This window comes from Pyricularia oryzae, chromosome 7, assembly GCF_000002495.2.
Source record: "Pyricularia oryzae 70-15 chromosome 7, whole genome shotgun sequence".
Classification (NCBI taxonomy): Eukaryota; Fungi; Ascomycota; class Sordariomycetes; order Magnaporthales; family Pyriculariaceae; genus Pyricularia; species Pyricularia oryzae.
This window is the reverse complement of record NC_017854.1, coordinates 1,602,052-1,621,394: the sequence shown is the minus strand read 5'-3', so window position 1 is coordinate 1,621,394 and position 19,343 is coordinate 1,602,052. Positions and strand designations below refer to the sequence as shown.

Here is a 19,343-nt window from a genome sequence, read left to right as displayed (position 1 = left end):
CACCAAAATTTCTTTGATTGTAATGCTCACTCACTTGTCCTCCATACGGCCGGTTTATCTGGATCCTTCAGCCCTTGCACTAGGATAAAATCATAGGCAGTTTTCTGTTAATGACGATATAATGGGGTCGAGTGTTCGGAAAAAGAAGGAGAAAAAGAAGGACTTTCAGGTACCGACTGAGTGCACTTTGTTGAATCTTATCGCCCCTTAAAAAGGGAAACAACTCCTGACTAATTACGATATAATGGTTTATCTTATAGAAAACCAAACTGAAAGTCGGCAAGGCAAAGGAGAAACCCGCCAGCTTCACAGACACAAGCTTCAAGTCAAGAGGTATGAGAATTCCTATAGCTGCTCGTCTACCTTGGGCGTCATACTCTGTCGCTTTTTCTGTCGATCTTGCGCTAACTTGCTGCAGCCATCGTTGTTGCTCAATCATCTTTGACGGTTGAGGGACCAAATCCAGTCGAGCAGTTCAAACACTACTTGTCACTTGCATCTACTTCTCGCTCAGAGAATCAACGCAGAGATGCCCTAGCTTTTCTAACCACCCAATTGTCTCACCAACCACCCAACAATCCAGTTGGTACGCCAGCAATACTGGCCAAGCTGCTTCCCCTGATATCAGACTCCAACTCAGGAGTCCGCACCCAATTGTACAAGCTGCTGCAGGCTTTCCCATCTGCAGATATACAGCCTCAGGTGGAAAGGATCTCAATGTATGTTCGGGCCGGCATGACACACCTGTCGGCCGATATCAGAGATGATACGTTGAGTATAATGGAGTGGCTGCTCGAGGTTGCTGGCAGTGAGGTTGTCTCCTGCGCCGGTGGATGGATGAAGACGCTGAACGTCTTTGCCGCTATGCTCGGCTGGAGCAGCATCGTGGCCGCAAATGCTGCTGCTGCTGCTGGATCCGCACCCCGCAACAAGGGTTGGACATCTGCGCCCAAGAGCACGTTCGGTGCAGCCAAGGGAGGCGCTTCATACGCAAGACAGCTTCTTGCTCTCGCAAAGTTTCTTGAGATAGGATTCCGGCCAGAGGCTACAGGGTCGGGTGGACAAAGAACCCTCTGGAACAGCCTCTATCGTCTTCCGCGGACCTCGAATCCTTTTGGGTATCTCAACCTCTTTGGGGCACCAAGGGACGAAGACAGTGAGATATATGCTGATCGTGAGGACCGGCAACGGGTCTTTTCGAGGAAATGGCACGCGGTCATTACCAAGGGCCTGGAAGAGGCCAAGAAGGAAGGGGGTGCGGTTGGTCGTGCGGGCGCTGTGTTAAATCAGACACTAAAAGATGGACTAGCAGATTACGATGACCATGTATTATGAACAACGGACTGTTGAAGACATCACTCTTTACGAAACCTTGCGCATTGATGGGAACGTGATCGACATACATCCCAGAGGCAACATGTAGGTGTGCCTTTTCATTTACGAGTTACTGCTATTGCGTTTTCAGTTTATGGCTCTAAAGAACGCTGACTGGTCTACATATCTTTCTACCGTCTTTTTGGCCTACCGCGTTTGCCTCAGATGACAATGGCTTGTAGACTTGTATTTTCAGGCAGGCTACCTTACTGGTGGTTGGGAAACAAAAGAAAAGAAAAAAATGGAAACACATGACCAATAATGGAAAACGTGGACATTGTGTCTGCTACTATATCGGTATTTACTTTCCGCATGCTTGTTCCCAAAAAGTACCCAGATACGTTCCATTAGTACCTACCTTACCTACCTGTAGATAGAGTAGGTAGTTTCTAGATCGAACTGAACGTTCCCAAGGCTCGAGTTTTGCCAGTTAGATGTTGCTAGTCCTGCCTGGGAGAGGCAAAGCTGTGGCAGTTGGTTGGCCTTGGATCCAGGTCTCTCTCTCCCTCTAGTCTAGTTGTTTGTAACCACCTCACCCTGCCAGCATTGACTGCCAGTTCCAAGCCCGCTACCGTCTAGCTAGCCCCTATCGTTCCTTCCTTTTCTGAAGTGATTAGGTCAAGGACAACCTTTTCGCTTCGCCCTGTCTGCACTCACTGATTGGTTCCTGAGCAGTTCTCCTGTGGGCACCCGACTGGTTTGCGTCCAACACTTTGTGCTTTTATTGACCTCCATTCCTTTTCTTCCAACCTGTTCTCCCCCCTTCCTTCACTTATTCATCAAGTTCTCCACGTTTTCAGGCTTTTAATTTTCGAGCAGCTTTGGGTTGACACCCAGTTCAAGCTGTTCGTGGTCTTCTTCCGTTCCCTACCTACCCGGCCTGGGTCAAACGGACTGTTCTCTCCTTCTCATATTTTCTTCTACTATTTCCCAACATCACGGTAGACTTCATTCTCGTAATAGGCGAGAAGTTCTGCTTTCCTTGAAGCAACCACTTGACCAACCGCACTTAGGTACGTTAGGTTGTTCGTTGGTCTAGCATGATTCTACTCGTTCATATCCCATAATAGCGCTCATGCCTTTCCCCATCTCATTTACACCAATCCATAGGTACCTACCTTAGGTATCTTTTTTGAACAACCGGAGATTCTCAGATCAGAATCACCTCAGTACCTTCATCAACCTCATTTGCCCTCCACCTCCTCCGTCGCTCTACCCCCAAATCTCATCTGAGCCCGACTTCAAAGCATTACCTTTGACATCGGAACTGCCCCATCTACTTATCGCATGTTCATATTGTACAGAGGGCTTTCATCTATATTGTTTCTTTCCGAAGACGATATCATCGAGCAAAAAAACTGACATAAAGCGCAAGCAGCTCTTTTCTCGGGTACTTCGCGTGAGAATCAGCTGAGCTTCACTTTTCATCTCAGGTTACCAAACCAGGGCCAGGTAAGCCTCATTCAGCCAGCGCAACCCACTTTCAAATTTATGCTCCTTTACGGGTTCTAGTGGCACTGACACTGTCGGTTTTCCAGCAGTTGTCACTCGTACCTGAATATGGCCGACTGGGAGAACTCCACCGGTGCAGCTGGCACTGGTCGTCAGCTGGACGACGCTTCCAACAACCCACAGAATGATGAGCCCAAAGGTCCAAAGGACCTCTCTTCTGCGGACGGTTGGGTTCAGCGCACTGATATTGACTACGACGCCTACACGGGCAACCCTTCTGATCGTCCTCAGTGGGATGGAAGCGCCCCGCTCTACAACTGGGATGGTGAAGAGGGAGACCTTGGTCCCGAGTACCCAGAGCTTGAGAAACAGCTCTTTGGCGAGCGCGGCGAGTCTTGTGCTGGCATTGACTTTAAGGTCATTCGAGAGATCGCTGTGGTTCAAGAGGGCCCTGTTCGCGTCGAACCAGCCCTTAGATTCGAGGATGCTGGTCTGCATCCAGCCATGTTGAAGAACGTCGATTTGTGCGGTTACAAAGTGCCGACGCCTATTCAAGCTTATTGCATTCCTGCAATTCACAAAGGTCACGATGTCATAGGTATCGCTCAGACAGGATCTGGAAAGACTGCTGCCTTTCTCATACCAGTCATCAACAAATTAATGGGAAAGGCCAAGAAGCTTGCCGCGCCCCGTCCCAACCCAGTTGAGTATAACATGGACATCCATGGCCCTGTCCGAGCAGAACCTTTGGTCGTAATTGTCTGCCCTACTCGCGAGCTCGCTATCCAGGCTTTCAATGAGGCCCGCAAGCTGTGCTACCGGAGTATGCTTCGCCCTGGTGTCGTTTATGGCGGAGGTAACTTCATGGACCAGATCCGCCAGATTGGCCTTGGCTGTGACATTCTATGCGCAACCCCGGGCCGTTTGCTTCATTTCATGGACAAGCCCGAGCTATTGAACCTCCAGCGCGTCCGCTATGTGGTGATCGATGAGGCTGACGAGATGCTTACTGCTGATTGGGAGGAGGATATGAAAAAGATCATGAGCGCCGGTGGTGGTAAGTCCCCGACGAAACATCTTTGCCCGAACCCTTTTTTTCTTTCTCATGAAGACTTTCTCGAGGCTTGCTAGGCTATGTGTCACTTACTAATCCGACTTTTTGTTTCAAATGCAGCCGCTCAGGAGATCAAATATTTGCTCTTTTCGGCCACTTTTCCAAAGAAGATCCGGGATCTGGCTCGTGAGCATCTTTCTGAGGATCATGTCCAGCTCCGAGTGGGCCGAGCAGGCAGCACGCACTCCAACATCATCCAGACTGTCATCGAGACGGCTCCCATGAACAAGAAGCGGGCCTTGAATGACCTTATCAACTCGATGCCTCCCCAGCGCACAATAATCTTCGTCAACAACAAATGGACTGCTGACGAGCTCGATGACTATCTCTACAATGAATGCAAGCTGCCCTGCACATCTATGCATGCTGACCGTACCCAGCGTGAGCGTGAGGATGCCCTTCGTGCGTTCCGTGCAGGAACTGCCCCCATCCTCGTTACTACTGGCGTCACAGCTCGTGGTATTGATGTGCGCAATGTGGCTCACGTCGTCAACTACGACCTCCCTTCAATGGATCATGGCGGCATCGAGGAATACACACATCGAATCGGCCGTACTGGACGTATTGGTAACAAGGGACTGGCCACTTCTTTCTATACAGATCGCGACGAGGCCATAGCCAGTGTCCTGGTGCGCACCATGCTCGAGACCAACCAGGAGATTCCTGAGTTCCTGTCGGGCTACATCCCAGATGGTGATGCCCGCGAGAACCTCAAGTTCGAAGCCGATTCTGACTTTGAGGATAATGTCGATGCTGACGACAACGCTGGTGGTGGATGGGGATCCACTGACAATAGCCAAGATGGAAACACTGAGGGGGCAACCGGCGACGATGCCACCGATGATAACAACAACAACAGCTGGGGCACTCGTGAGCCAATTGCCAAATCTACCGGTGACGGCTGGAGTCCTGTCAAGGCAAATGGAGATGCGAAGATGGACGATTCGTGGACTAAGGGCAGTGGCTGGTAAGCTTTGCTTTAGGAAGCTCATCCACTTTCACTGTTGGCAGGCTGTGAGCCCTAAGATGAGGTAACTCTGCTAAGGCTTGGGATATCTGCGGTAGGCAAGCAATTTGACGTCTCAGAAGGCCTTGGTCACTGATCCTGAACAGAAAGTATCTCATGAAGATTTCTGAGGTTTATTTGTCTCTTGTTCTTCTTTTTTCAGTCACTTAAAATACTTTTGCGTTTTCATTCGGGATCAGCCTATGTAGCAAAGGATTGCATCTTGCCCCATAATCAAATGACATATCGAGTGCCTGGTCTGTTCGGCCCAACCACATTGGTAAATATCATGGGTTCTTATTACATCCAAGCTTAACATGGAAGCGCCCATATGAGCGTCAGGCATGGGAATCACTAATGACAGGGTCATTTGAAAACATCCAACGTGATGCTTCTAGGGTAGTTCTCACTCTGAGAATTGAATATCGGACTATACCCAGGGTTGGGTCTACTCCTTTGCAGTCGAGAGCCCTGCTTTAGGCAGCAGGTCAGCGCCAAGCAGTCCTCCCTGCCCGAGTCCAAGGCAACGGAGGGATAGAGTCGTAGAAGCAGGACCATGATTACATGGGCGACATTGATGGATGCTTACTTTGCGCCCACGAGGTGTTGCATCTGACCTGGGAGTCGATCCATTGTCTGATGGACAAAATTACAGGCCTGCAAGCTCAGCCTCCATGATAACTAATCCATTGACATAGCGAATCTAATAGCGACGGGGCTGGAAGGAGACGCGAGTGGGAAATAATTTTGACAGCAAGCCTTTCCTGCAGGTATCGCCCGATTTGGGATTCAAGAAAGGCAAATAAATCCCACCTCTGATACGGAAGATTTTCATTGGATGGGAAGAGTTGGTGTAGTACGTAGTATGTCTCGGTTCATCCGTAGGATGATGCGTGACCAGAGGAAAAAGGGAAGCAAGTTAGGTAAGGTAGGTTACCTAAAGAGATCCGGACGGTTCGAGGCACGGCGCTAATGGTTCGGCAAGGGAGCTATATTTTACCGTGTTGTATCGCTCGTATCCAGGGATAAATCACGGGCATCGGAGTTGGATTGGAGAGGGCCACAAAGTAGCAAAAAACGACCGGGCAAGTCTAGAGACAGATTACTGTACTTCAAAAGATGAGATCCCGTCGCCCCGGGTGTGTTGCTCTCCCAACCGTAGGATGACGACTTGGCAGAAAGAGGCCCAAAGACAGACATCTCCAAAAGGATTAAGTTCACTGCGCGGAGGAATCCGTTCATCTGCGAGTCGGAGGCGTTGGGGGGGTTTTCAGCACATTGTCAAAGAAGGCAACTGGAGTTGATGTACGCATGAAGCTGCAGAGTGTTTTTCAGCTAATACGCTAAGTCTTATTGGTTGCCTGTCTGGCCTGCCTGGTGGGTAAGGTTTGAGACTAACAGGCCTAAGTAGGCGGTCTTGGGTAGGACAATTACGAAGTATACACCATAGGAACACAGGTGCAAGGTGGGGAGGTACCTAGGCAGCTTGGATTGCTGACTTGTTTTCTTAATCACAAGTTCACCATGACCCAAGTGTCGATAGGTACTCTAACCCACTCCATGAGGCCTCTGTCCCTGCACAACCTGAATAAAAGGTAACCGACCCGACAATGAGGACAGCAAACAAGAAAATATCAAAAAGCAACCAAGGTTGAAGCGCAGCCGCACATCATGATGCCAAAACATGTCCCACTCGACATAAACGATCGATGCAAGTTGACTCACCACATCGTTGACCAGGGTGCCTCATGGCCATGCGTCTCGTCGATTGGGCGCAAGCGAAGCGGCACGGTTATGTCGCCAAGACCTCTGTTACGAAAGGTAAAGCAGCGAGAGGATTGGACACTTTGCAGCCCTCCTTGGTGATTTTTGATAGTTACCCAGTGACGACCTACCTTACCTACCTTGTTCACCAGTAACGAATTAAAAAAAAAGGCCCGCATGACTCCGCAATTTTTTCCTTTCTCAAGAGATCGGATGCAGCAAGTGTAAACTCTTGCCGCGTGAAAAGTCTTGTTGTACGGCGCGCCGGGTGTTGTACGTGGGAGACCTTCTCAGAAGCAAGAAGACTTACCAAAAAAGGAGACAAACTTCATGATTTGAAGGACATCAATAAGCTACACAGGCAATTTCATAGGCTGGCTAGTCAGCCAGTTGGTCTTAATCCAGGCCCAGTAAGACGCTAGAAGGGCATCTCTCATTGGTCCTCATTACCTAGCAAGCCTAGGTAGGTAGGTAATCCTTACGTGAATCTAGTTTCTGCCACCTTATTTACTAAGCAGATGCAACAAGGCACACATAGGAGCGAGTGAATGTGCACGTTATATTAACTAAGGGCTGGTTTCAGCCTACAAAAGAAATTTACGGATTAACATGAAGCTGAGAAAACATGGATTGGGACTTGTAAGATTTGAAGAAATGAGATTGAATCCACCACGTATGCAGATACGTAAGTGCCAGAAGTCAAATACTACTAAGATCGAGTTGACAATAACACTAATTATGGCGTTGCGCGATAGATACATCACACGCTGTGCTGCCTCTGAATGCTCACACCAAATCTCATTATGTTTGCACAAAGCAATCGAAAATGCGTCAGCTGGTCTTTGTGGCCCCGCCGGATACGAGCCAAGCTGCTGCGGCGTGGCCGGTAGGACCAGTACATGCAGAAATGAGGAGTGGGGCATGGATGTTGGAAGACTCACAGTGTCTCGACTCATCGAATCTGTGGGTCGTGAAAAATCAACGCGAGCGCGAACTGTGCCCAGAGAAGTTCAACAATTGCCCAAAAGAGACTTCAACTTCAACTTCCAAGCCCATCTCAGTCATTTTGCATCATGCTATACACAAGCAATATGCGATTTAAAGCCTGATACTTCATCATTTGACGGCCCAAATTCGCCTAAACAGCTAAATTTTCACCATGGGCTTATCTACAACCTGTCAAATTGAGATTTGTATCTCCGCACTGTGAGTCAGAGGTGGGGAGGTCACAGTGGGGTTCGGACACGTAACAAGGCCGGCACGTCTGGGCACCCAGTTGCCGGCTTGATCGTCTTCACAGTGTCTCGAGTGTCTGCCTCTCCTTCAGGTACAAGATCTCTTCAGGTACAAGATAATGAAGGAGAGGCGCTCGAGGTCACGAGACTTGTCGCTGGGGACCACTCGCTCTCCATTTTGGCGGGGACATTTTTGAATTTGGGACACGCATACGCCGAAAGCAGCATGACCAGGTTTGGTGTCGGCGGTGTGAAGCAATGCAAACAAATCACTACTGTGCTTTTTATTGCTCCCTCCCTCGTGAAGGTAGGGACAGCGTAGCCCACAGCCTCAGGAAGAAGCACAATTTCCTACCGTTGCACGTTATTTTCGGGAACTTTTACTGCCTCAAAAACTCCTTCATGGCAGTAATTTCCTGACTCTTTGCAAGGAAATACTCGGTAGGGATTCATGCATATATTTGGCACATGTACTGTACTTCCTAGATACTCCGTAGATCTTAAAGCCATGGCGGGAGGGCTGAGTAACAAGGGGCCAGACGAGGCGAAGAGCCGTCAGGCCAACAGCCGACGACCCCTCCCCCACACCCAGTAATCGTTCACTCTCAAAGTTGTCTCACGTCGTCTAACGTTAAAGACCCCGTCGAAAAATGTTGTCCTGGAGGAGCACAGGCACGTCTTCGCCAAGTGGAGCGAGGGAGGCCCTGTCGTTAGACCAAGCTAAGCAATATTTGGTGCACGATGTGAAGTTACGGATACTGGTCGAGTCCACGAGATGAGCACCTAATTAATTAACACGTCTCGGACTATTTGATCCCTTTTAGGTTGGTTGCCTGACTCCCAATCTTACTTTGCAATTGGACAACGCCAAGAAAAAAGAAGGCAGGCTTGATGGATCAAACATTTTCTAGAAGGTAACAAACAGGATGCACTCCGCGTCCGGCGGTACCGATGACGAGGGCAGATGGTAAAATATGCCAAGTGTCATGTTGTCCTAGACCACAGACTATTGAGAAAAACCTTTCCTGGTGGTTGGCAACTTGATTGTGGCGACTTCAACAGGCCACATTGACCACAAGAATCAGGAAAACCGATTTGCTGGCATGTCGTGAAGATTGTCTGTCCATTAATTACCATCACGACACGACGAATACGTATTGGTCCGTGAGGGGGCGTCGTCTTATTGCACCCGTGGCCCCAATCTCGGGCCAAAGCCCTCAGAAAAAGAAGAGTACCACCAGGTGCCGGCAGTGGCGGGCCACTGAGACCCCTCCTAATTCTAATCCATATCGTCCCATCTCGGGGCATTACTACAGTCCTTACTTATGTTTGTATGGGGAACGAGGATTACCGATGGTAGGTAACTAAACTCGGTTTAGCGAGAGCGAGCGCGTGCGCGTGTACGGTACAGTAGTAGACAGCAATTACATACCTACAGGCAGTACGCCACGACTATCATCATCCATCATTGTCATCTACCACCGTGCACCTTGTCGCCGCCTCGCTGTCCAAACGGGCCCTCCCAGTCTAACAGCTTTGTTGGCCGGTCGACCCGTGGGAGTATGTGGGAGGCAAGGTGCCTATCGTATCTAGGTATGTACCGTACCTACCTACTGTATGTACGTATGAGTCTTGCTTGCACTTCACTCACCTCAACTTGCACGCAAATAAAATGTCTCATTGGTTGGTTCGAATAAACTGCCTGTCTTCAGTGACCCATCCGAGATAAATTATTCAAACTAGCCCCAGTACGGCAATACTCGGAACGCCGGGGACGGCAAACGTGCCAAATTTAATACTTTGAGCCGGGGTTAGGTTTGTTGGATTTAACAGCTGCGAGTGGTGGGCCGCAGTCGTCCAATATGCCCCCGGCCAGAGGATTCGTCGAGCCAGTAGTAGCACGTCGCCAGGGAGCTGACTGACCCACTCACAAGTCCACCAGTGCGCAGCACCAAAGAGAAGCCAAGAGGATCCCAAAACGCGCAGCGAAGAATACCTGCTCCCCTTACCTCACACGTTTTTTTTTCTCTGTGCCTGCGCGCTATCTGCCTGTCCGCTACGTACCCGGGCGGAGTTGGGCTTTTTTGATACGCGACGAATGTTCAAAACTGCTGCAACGCCTCGAAACTCCGCCATCAACTGTCCCCCCTTCCCCTTTCCCACCCCATCGAACCAACGCAATGTTCGATTACGCCCTCTGAATGAACAAAGCGACTCTTGTAGTCTGCTTTGAAAGAAAGAAAAGAACAAGTTTTGAATTGAATTGAGAAAAGAGGGTTTTTACATGACTATTATTTTTTTACATTTTCATTTTTTGTTTCTCTTTTCTTATTAAAAATACCGTTTTTATCTTGCACCCGCCACTTGCCTCTCTACTCCCGTACCTCTACACAACGGCTACCCTTTAGTCTTGTGGCAAAGGGCTTTCGTCACCCGCCTTCATCACTCCGCCCTTGACAAAGCCTGTAGATTTTCTCTCAGCTGCGCGGCATTCACTTGCACCCTGCAACAAAGAGAAATAACCACAGGCATTTTTAAAGGCCCAAAAAAAAAGAAGCGAAGAAAAACCAAAGCTATCAGATCAGGAGAGGTGATCGTGATTCCGCAGTCACACCAAACAGCTACCGAAGGACCGAACGAACGTATGACAACACGCCTGTCATCCTGACCCCACTTATTATCATCTCTCACTCGCCACACTCACTGAGGGCCCCGTTTCCAGGCTTCCGCCAGAGACCCTGTCATACCATTTCCCAATTGGTGTCCAGCTCACAGCGCCTCGACCCACCCACTACAAGCCCAAAAGTCCCAAACCTGTCCTGCCCCAGCGGCAACAAATCGGGCACGCGGGTCTCGCCACTCTCCTTTGCCATTCACGCCTCCTAACTTCGGAAGGGGTAGGAGTCATCAGTCATTCTCCCCCCATAACGTTAACACCACCAGGCAGGCTATTACTACTGGGGGCTGCTACCTAAAAACCTCGCCCCTGAGAACACGCCTTGCCTCTGCATCGAGTCACATCCGGCCTGTGATCGATCTTTGGTTGTTGGCTTGTCACCTCAATAAAGGCGTCCCACTGTCTGTCTTCAGAATCCCGACCTGCTTGCAACGCACCACGGGAGCCCGAACCGACCGAAGATCGAGGACAGCAAGCAAGCAAACCACCAAATCAACACAACAACAACAACACCACCACCACCACCACCCATCCGATACTCCCAACAGCTTTTTACGTGCTTCCGTTTACTCCCTTGCCTTTGGGGCTAACCTTTTTTTTCCTATCTACATTTCTTGATACCTTATTCCGATGACATCGATCTTTACTTCTTGATGCGTCTACAGTGAACTGCATCTCTCTTCGTCACCCCTTTATCTTTTTATTACACAGGACCATCTCCGCTCAACCTTTTTTTCCCTCCTTAAATACGCGATGCATCTTGCGATCACATCGCTTACCCCAGTCGCCGCCATCTCAGCCTCGTACCCCGGTGTAACCGCCCTTGGAAAGTCAACTCGAGGTGCCTTTGTGTGAAGCAGCCCTCTGCATCTCTTTCGGATAATACAGCTCTTATACTATAAGAGCTCTAACGCACCCGATCGAGTATACGATTTTTCGACAACATACGGTTTATTGGCTTACAGCTGTTTGGCTGCGACTGGACTAGTCTGGTTTACACTTTGTGTTACCTGACACCTCCCGCATATCGAATCAACCCCCCTTCATCGACCTTCACTCAAGCCAAGATGAGTAGTGGTGCGCGTGACTCGTCCGCCACCGCCGCCTTGCGCCCCGACCTCTTGAACAACTACAACGCGTCCCAGATTCAGTATACATCCGTGTACCCGTCTTCGTCATTAGCAAAATCGGCATCGATTGCCTCCGCTTCGGACACGTCAAGCCAAATCTGGTCCGACTCTATCTCCCAAACCTCCGATGACTCTTCCGCTTCTTCCGCCACTTCACAGTCAGACTCTTGCGATTCGCAATGTGGAAGGATATTACCTCGGGATTCCGGCGCTGCCGTCGCCGAAATTCATGCACAGTCCCGAATTAGCTCATGGGCAAGGGCACAAAATCAGCAGCAGCAGCTTCTGCACGTCGATGTCCCGGTATCTGCAGAGCTTCGACAAAACCCTCGACGTTCTGCGAGTGGGGCAACGTCTCGCATCGGCTGCCCTCCTACCCTCGTGCGCCAAGCCGACCGCAAGGTTAACTTTGTTGACAGCCTCGTTGGTAAGCCATATTGACAACTAGCTCTAGTGGCTGCTTGCAGTCAGATCACATATACTCACATTCCCTCTCCAGATTCTTCAACGCAGATTGTTGAGGCCATCTGGCCTACATCCTCGGTGATCTGCCGCAGTGAATCCAGCAACAGCGTGCTGCCACTGCGGACCTTCATACAGGAAACCTTGCGCCGCTCCCGAACGAGCTATTCTACCCTACAGGTTGCTCTCTATTATTTGATTCTTGTCAAGCCTCATGTTCCCGAACACGACTTCACCATGGAACAACCAGACGACTGCCACGCGAGCCGCGCCCTCCAATGCGGCCGACGCATGTTTCTGGCTGCTTTGATACTGGCTTCCAAGTATTTGCAGGATAGGAATTACTCTGCGCGTGCATGGAGTAAGATCTCGGGCCTGGCTACTCATGAGATTAACCAGAACGAGATCGCCTTTCTACTTGCCGTCAACTGGAATTTACACATCACCAACGAGGTTTACAACCGTTGGACCGACTGCGTAATGAAGTTTACCCCTTCACAGCCGCCGTCTCCGGGTGGGGCTGCGCAGAGGCTTTTCGAACGGCAGTGCGACGAGTTCCGATATCTCGTTTTGAATCTCACACCTGACTTGACTAATCTCGAGGCTCTCGTTCCATCGTCTCCATCCAAGACTCAGGAGCTGGCTTCGTCACCACGTTCTCTTTACTCAAATTGGTCGTCGGACAAGAGTCCCAGCTTCGACCGGGCCTCACCCGAGGCTACTGTGACCCCTACCACGCTCACCCATTACACTGCGCCCATGGTTATGGAGCCAACACCGGCAACTGTATATACTCCCGGCCGGCTGGCTCCTGCCTTGGGCCTACTTCCGACCCCACGTTTGACTCCTCAGTCCAGCGGCTTCAGCACTCCCGCTGTGAGTGCTGCGGGCCACCTCTTGAACAAGGGTTCTTCTATGGGTCTTGCAATGGCTCAAGCCAGCTCGGCTACTGCCGCGCAAGCACCATGGTCGATCCAAACTCCTTGGCCCACGGCTGTCACGTCTTCTCCGCACAGCTATTTCACAGCTCGTCGTTCCTCCCTGGCAAACACTATCTCTACAGCTTCCTCACCAGAGTCGATGATTTCGGATTTGTCCCGGACTTCACGCTCGTCCTCTATCTCATCTGCTTCGTCACTGGCAAGCGCGCCGTCTACCAAATTGGATGTACAGGCGCGATGCCGCTACGCGAAGCTTTGCAGTGAGAGGTCTAGTTTGAGGCCCATCATCGCCACTGTCCCTGAGGATTACGAAGAGAACTGCATCACCTCGTCCCCGGAGCCCTACTGCCACCCGGTCGGCAAAGACACAGGTGCAGAAACGCCCCTGGTTCGCAGGGAACGGGAGATTGACGATGCTGCTGCTGCGCGTGCACTGCAAGACTTGCACAACCACCAGTCCATGGTGCAGCGTCCTGCTCCAGCCCCTCGGGCTGGTTCCAAGCGAGGTCGCACGGCATCCATGGACATCACCCAGGATCAAGTGAGGGAGCTGCTGAGGGCAACTCCGGTTTCTACTTCATCTGGCTGGACCGATAACCTAGTGCGTCCGAGATTCGGGTCGACCATCAGTGAGCCCCTCCTGTCGCACGCTGCCCTTCGGGGCGACGGCCGAAAGCGAGTCTGCTGCTCTACTGAGGCTGCAAAGCAATTCACAATAAACCCCCTCCACCCTGCCGTAGGTGGAATGGGGGGACCTGGTATGTGGGATGGTATTCTTAACTGAACTCGACTATCCCATTACGCCTTGGTCTTGATATTGTTTTGCAATGCATCTGCAGGACGCGTACGGTTCTGTGACACCACATTTTTCCTATACTTTCCCCGTCCCGATTGCTAAAAAAAATCACTTCTTTTGAGCTTGACTTGTACCATTTATTGTGGGAAGTTACAGTCGTTGAAGTTTGCGGTATACCACTTTGATGCTTCTCATCTCGAAAAGTCATATTTTAGGGCGTAACAAGCTGGTCCTCTTTGCTGTTCTTGCATTGCATGGATCAAATGGGGCTTTTGTTTTTGTTTTCTTTAACATGTCATGGACGAGGTTTGGGGGCGCACGAATTTTTAGAGCATAACAAGGGGATACCTCTGATTGGAGTTTGCTGCTATAAAGTTTTAGCAGGCGGATTGATATCACAAAGTTATATACGGCGGCTGGTTGTTGCATAACCATCGCTGTATCTCGGTGGTCTGTACGATGAGAGAAAGAGAGCAGGAGAGAGGAGACGGTTGGCGGGTGTTTGAACGAAAATACATAAGACTTACTAGTGCGAGGCAAGATGCCTCTACTTTATCGAGTTCTCCAGCAATACAGAGAGGTTTGCTTGGATGTCTCGCTAATTCACATTCCCTTTGTCTTTGAAACTTGGCTGCGCTTGTTGATGTTATGTGGATGATACATGAATCGCAGTGCATTTTTCATGCGGAAACATACACGTCAAGTCGTGACGGCCCGTTAGGGAACATGTTCACAGGGTTTGATCCTTTCTTCACTTTGACAACAGTCAAGCTACGTCGAAATTTGGCCAAAATGAGGCGGCTTTCACTATGTTGCTCATGTGCGAGGGATAGTCCTGTTGGGCTGGCCAAGGAGCCAGCCTGTGGACGGGTTATGCATCTACGACACCAAACAATCTACGGCCTTTTTTTTCCCCGCTTACGAGAAATCTACAGAATTGACCGATAATCGGGGGGCACATGCACATGAGGGTAAGCTACGGGAGGGGTGGGGGAAAATGGCAAGGGAAAAAAGCCCACGCGCTTACTTTCCACTGCCTTCGAAACCTCGTGCGAGCTGAGGTGGCGCTCACCCCCAGGTCATAAACATAGATGACTTGGTGTGAATGGTTGTGAATGGCAGATTGCGTTGTTCTCAGCTTTCCAACCAGCGATCGAGTGACTCATTCACGCAAGTAAAGCTACTTTGGACTTGTTACCAAACCTAGGCTCCGCAACCACAAGAATCCCTGGTTGGTGGCTCCCCCTCCCCAAAGGCGGTCAAGCTCCTGGGGCGTAAATTAGACTACCAACCCAATCTGATATTACTACGTATATGAAGAGAAGGGTCTTGTACATTCTTCAGCTTTTTTATTGGCTTGTCTGTTTTCGTTTTTCTGTTCAAAATCTCATTGTGGCTTTATTCGTTGGAGTTCGTCATGACTTGCAAACATCATCCATGGACCCAGAGATCCATGTTTTACAGCTAAGCAATAATTAACAGTGCAGGACTACAGGGGAGGGGGGCGCTGAAAAGGTTGGGCCGTACTCGTGAACTCGTTCACGCTATGAGTGACTGACATTGATTGGTCTTTGTCCCCACTACTTTAAAGAATGACTCCTAGGTAAGGTAGGTAAGGTAGGTAAGGTAGGTACCTAGCTATCAAACCAAAAAGGCCAAGGTCTTAGTCAAGCATACCGGTACAGTAAACTTTCCATTACCTGCCTACACAGGTACCTTGGCAAGATTAGGTCGGAGATTTTATTCGCGCTTTCTTTTGTCGTGTAAAAAGCAAACAAAGGCAAACTCGGTATCGATTTGACATGTCCAAGACCGGATGATCCGGGATGATCATCTACTTGCTCGGGCCGGGTACGTACATTAGGCCGAGGCCTTGAGATAATTTGGTTCCTGTGCGTTTTGACGCCACCTCATTTTCTGAGGCTCTTTTGCCCTCCGGCTGAGTGATATTTTTCTGTGTCATCCTCCCAGATGTTTTCCCTCTCATTTGTTTGCCACGATGTGGTATTTCAGCTGCGCCCAGTTCCCTGTTGTCGCAGACGGCATGGTATACGAGCCCTGCTGAAGGAATGCTTACTATGGTCTGGACGTGGACGGGAGGGCGTCACAGATTGGGAAGATAAAAAAAATAAGAGAGAGATGCGTGATGCCCACTAGCAGGTCTTGGCGGATTATTTTGACTTTCTTCACGACAGAGCGTTATCGCCCCTTGACGATGGCGACGATTGTGGGGGCATTACTCGGCGTGTCGGGACTCTCTCCCTGTCGCTCGGCGGTTGTGTCGGGAGTCAGAGGCATGTTCGAAAAGGGACGTCATCATCGAGTCTTGCCTAGCTGTTCCCTCGGAGACGAGTCCCAGTCATAGCGCTCATGATGGGCCCCAGAGAGGCGGTAAAGGGCCGACTCGCCGTTAGTCGCCCCTGTCTTGACGGTTCTGCTTGGTACTAGCAACGTGCCGTCACCTGGCTGCATCGTCGCATGTCGGGTGGGATGTTTAGGCGAAGGTTGTGTACTCCCGAACTCCGTTGTGTCGAAGTGAAATGCTCGGAGTTCCGGGAGGTAATGCGCGTATTTGGGTACGGCTTGCTCGTCGATAACTCTTTCGTGATATTGGAGATGACCCACGAGTAGCGTTTTGTGATCCATTGTGATCCGTTGCCGCTGTCCCCGGTGCCTGTTCGTCGTGCGACAGTCGATCCAAGTAAGACGCTCCTTGACCTGCTGCCTTGAGGGGCAGCTTGTTTTCGGGCGTTATCACCCGAGGATCGCGAGCAACTACGGTAAACGAGCTGATAAGTCCTCCGTGCGTCATTTTTGTCAGCTGGTGAAAGTCAATGTCCGAGGAAGGGTTGTAGAATCTAACTCAAAGGACTCATGATCGCTGTTGGGTTGCAGCCAACAAAGAATATTAAGACAAGTGGGCTTTGGTTGATTAGAAGTGTCAAGGTCCGCAACTCCTTGGATAGAGGTTTGAGAAGACACTGGTATCAATACCCTGGTACGGTGTTTATTTGAAAATCCCTTTGAAGAGTGGCGGTAAGTACCCAGCCATTTGCTCTAGAATATGATAGGTATCTCTAAAAATCCAGCTGGTCGCTGCGTCAAAGTATGGACTCGTGCCCGAGCCGTAGTTATTTTACATCTTTTGGTACATTCAAGTTGGAAAAGCTCCATCAGCCCTCCCGTTTTTGTCTGGTGTGAGTAGAAGGACAATACCAGACCCTTTACGTCAGTTGTCAGCAACCGTTGATCGCTTTTGATCCAAAAGAACATGGGTGATCTCTGGTGTCATTAGATCCATTTCCCAGGGTTGGAAGAGGTGTTGTTGGATTTGTTTTTAATCCGCCGGAACTTGTCGATGGACCCCATGTTCCCACCAAGACCTGGTGCGTTGCCCTGCTCAATAGTCTGGACGTTTTCCCGGAACCACGAAGAGGTGGTGCCGCCGTCGGTGCCATGCATCTTGACCCGCTGGACCTTGCGCAGCTTGACAAGGCCATATCGGCAGACCAGGAGAGAGAAGAATATGGAGAAGGTGGTGACGCCAGCAAAACCCCAGTTGGTCTCTTCAATGAAGTTCTCCAAGTTCATACCGTACAGACCAGCCAGGAAGGTGCCCATGGCCAAGCCAAGGGTGCCGATGCTGAATTTGAGGTCCAGAAGCATGAGGGAGTTACGGTTGGCGTCAAGAATGGCGCGAATACTGTAATAAACCCCCTGGTTAGCTCTTGTGCGGTGCGGAGAGGGTGAGCAACGACAATTCTGAAAACTCACATTTCCTCCGTGTTGCGGATGCTGGAAACCAAGCTGCTCGCCTCCTGAACCACTTCATCACAAATCTTGTGGTACGACTCGAGGAGCATCTCAACCTCAGTGTGGTCATCCACACCCCTATACAGGTCGTGCCTCTTCTCCGTCAGGTACATGGCTGCAAGGTCATCGTCGGCTTCGAGCAGCTCGTCGATGGCATCTCGCACCAGCTTGGCCTTTTGCTCAAACGTGCTGACCTTCTTTGACAGAACAAGAAGGATGCGCAGCCTGTCACGGTTGATGTCGTCTTCGAGCTCCCGCAACACTCTAACCACAGGCTCTCGCACCGTGAGGAGATCCGCCTCGAGGGCACTAGTGACCGATATCAGGACGGCCTCGAGAGCACGGAACTCATACGGGAGCACCGCGTTACTTCCGGCCGGCTGTTTCTGCCGTAAGCGGCCCTGTAGGTCATACATGAACGCTGATTGGTTGTATGACGTCTTTGAGCCAAAGACGTCGAAGAGAAGCACCCGGTCCGACTTGATGAGTACACGAAGATGGAGTAAATTAATAAGAATGGCCGAGGGACGGACGAGGATGTGCGGCAGGTTTGACGAATCGATCTTGCGGAGATCTCGAGGGAGCAGACCGTACTGTCATTATCGCAGTGTCAATCGCCGGGTCGTAGCCATGAAGCAGGTCGAGTGTGCACAAGTGCGACATACCTTTGCGATCAGCTCGCTCTTCTTGTACTCCCCATCCACTAATATGACCTCCCCGTTCTCGTCAACCTCGGTGCATCGTAGTCTTGGGTCCATGGGAGCGCGCATGAGCTGCGCCCGTCTGGATCCAAAAGTAAAGTTGTTGTCTGGCCCGCAGTCGTCGCTGCTGCCGGGGCCTCCCATGTCGCTCCCCAAAGATTTCACCCCGCCCCAACCGAGCTTCTCCTGCCATGTCGGCTTGGTGGCTCGGGGGTAGGCGTTGGGCCGGTCTTCGTCCGGATATTGACCTTCCTGTGTACCCCTCGACGTGGAGCCCCTCTGCCGTCGAAAGACCCGGGGCAGGATCTTGTTCATGTCGAAGATGAAGTTCCTGCTACCATCCCCCTCCGTCCGCTGAGGTCGCAGGTTGGATGTACAGAACGAGCGACGCCCCGGTGGCAGAGCCAGCGTCTTGGCCTTGCATGTCAACGCGCGCGGACCTAGGGGGCCGTGAGCGGAGGGCACGACCCTCGAGGTCCTGCAGGTGGTCGCACTGGCTGCATCGAAGCTGAGTAGGCCATCGGTCTGGGAGCGCAAGAATCGAAGCAGGTTGTGGGAGGGAACGGGCAGAGGTGGTGCCGCCAACCGAGGCATTTCAACAAAAGAATGCGACTCCGGCCATACGATTAGTTTTTTTTTCTTTTTTTATTTGGATGAAAAAATCGGGAGTTGAATATGCTGATCTTGTCAACAAAGCCCGTTGTGATTTTCCAACGGCCGAATCCAATGAGTTCGTTGTTGTGCTGCCATATTACAGACACTAAGTAGGTAGGTAGTAGTAATAACTGAACGCGCTTGAAGCGTTCCTGGCGAAAAGTTGGTTTGCTGCCGTCATTTTTTCTGGAAATGCCCCACCATGGCTGCAACGGTGGGCTATC

General features: G+C 50.7%; 7 protein-coding genes across 7 annotated transcripts; 5 read left to right on the top strand and 2 right to left on the bottom strand.

Annotated features, from left to right (window-relative positions):
- The first annotated feature begins 12 nt into the window (after nucleotides 1-12).
- Nucleotides 13-1,788, top strand: MGG_02761 (pre-rRNA-processing protein IPI1). Its single transcript, XM_003720943.1, has 3 exons — nucleotides 13-169; nucleotides 261-333; nucleotides 419-1,788. The coding sequence occupies exons 1-3, from the start codon at nucleotides 122-124 to the stop codon at nucleotides 1,333-1,335; spliced, it is 1,038 nt and encodes a 345-aa protein (XP_003720991.1). The 5' UTR covers nucleotides 13-121; the 3' UTR covers nucleotides 1,336-1,788.
- A 1,146-nt stretch (nucleotides 1,789-2,934) lies between these two features.
- On the top strand, nucleotides 2,935-4,945 carry MGG_02762 (ATP-dependent RNA helicase DED1; the record flags this gene model as incomplete). Its single annotated transcript, XM_003720942.1, has 2 exons — nucleotides 2,935-3,883; nucleotides 4,001-4,945. 2 exons carry the CDS (start codon nucleotides 2,935-2,937, stop codon nucleotides 4,909-4,911), a joined length of 1,860 nt encoding a protein of 619 aa, XP_003720990.1. The 3' UTR covers nucleotides 4,912-4,945.
- A 2,244-nt stretch (nucleotides 4,946-7,189) lies between these two features.
- MGG_17972 (uncharacterized protein) lies at nucleotides 7,190-7,812 on the top strand (the record flags this gene model as incomplete). The annotated part of the gene is made up of 2 exons (XM_003720941.1): nucleotides 7,190-7,395; nucleotides 7,466-7,812. The coding sequence occupies exons 1-2, from the start codon at nucleotides 7,320-7,322 to the stop codon at nucleotides 7,810-7,812; spliced, it is 423 nt and encodes a 140-aa protein (XP_003720989.1). The 5' UTR covers nucleotides 7,190-7,319.
- A 57-nt stretch (nucleotides 7,813-7,869) lies between these two features.
- MGG_17971 (uncharacterized protein) lies at nucleotides 7,870-8,540 on the top strand (the record flags this gene model as incomplete). Its single annotated transcript, XM_003720940.1, has 2 exons — nucleotides 7,870-7,916; nucleotides 8,432-8,540. The coding sequence occupies 2 exons, from the start codon at nucleotides 7,870-7,872 to the stop codon at nucleotides 8,538-8,540; spliced, it is 156 nt and encodes a 51-aa protein (XP_003720988.1).
- A 3,149-nt stretch (nucleotides 8,541-11,689) lies between these two features.
- MGG_15011 (uncharacterized protein) lies at nucleotides 11,690-13,939 on the top strand (the record flags this gene model as incomplete). Its single annotated transcript, XM_003720939.1, has 2 exons — nucleotides 11,690-12,179; nucleotides 12,252-13,939. The coding sequence occupies 2 exons, from the start codon at nucleotides 11,690-11,692 to the stop codon at nucleotides 13,937-13,939; spliced, it is 2,178 nt and encodes a 725-aa protein (XP_003720987.1).
- Nucleotides 13,940-16,119: 2,180 nt separating this feature from the next.
- On the bottom strand, nucleotides 16,120-16,675 carry MGG_15010 (uncharacterized protein). The gene has a single exon (XM_003720938.1). It carries the CDS (start codon nucleotides 16,595-16,597, stop codon nucleotides 16,268-16,270), a length of 330 nt encoding a protein of 109 aa, XP_003720986.1. The 5' UTR covers nucleotides 16,598-16,675; the 3' UTR covers nucleotides 16,120-16,267.
- Nucleotides 16,676-16,855: 180 nt separating this feature from the next.
- On the bottom strand, nucleotides 16,856-19,260 carry MGG_02763 (inner membrane magnesium transporter MRS2). Its single transcript, XM_003720937.1, has 3 exons — nucleotides 18,430-19,260; nucleotides 17,726-18,357; nucleotides 16,856-17,654 (listed from the first exon to the last, which is right to left on the bottom strand). The coding sequence occupies exons 1-3, from the start codon at nucleotides 19,057-19,059 to the stop codon at nucleotides 17,243-17,245; spliced, it is 1,674 nt and encodes a 557-aa protein (XP_003720985.1). The 5' UTR covers nucleotides 19,060-19,260; the 3' UTR covers nucleotides 16,856-17,242.
- Between the last annotated feature and the right edge of the window lie 83 nt (nucleotides 19,261-19,343).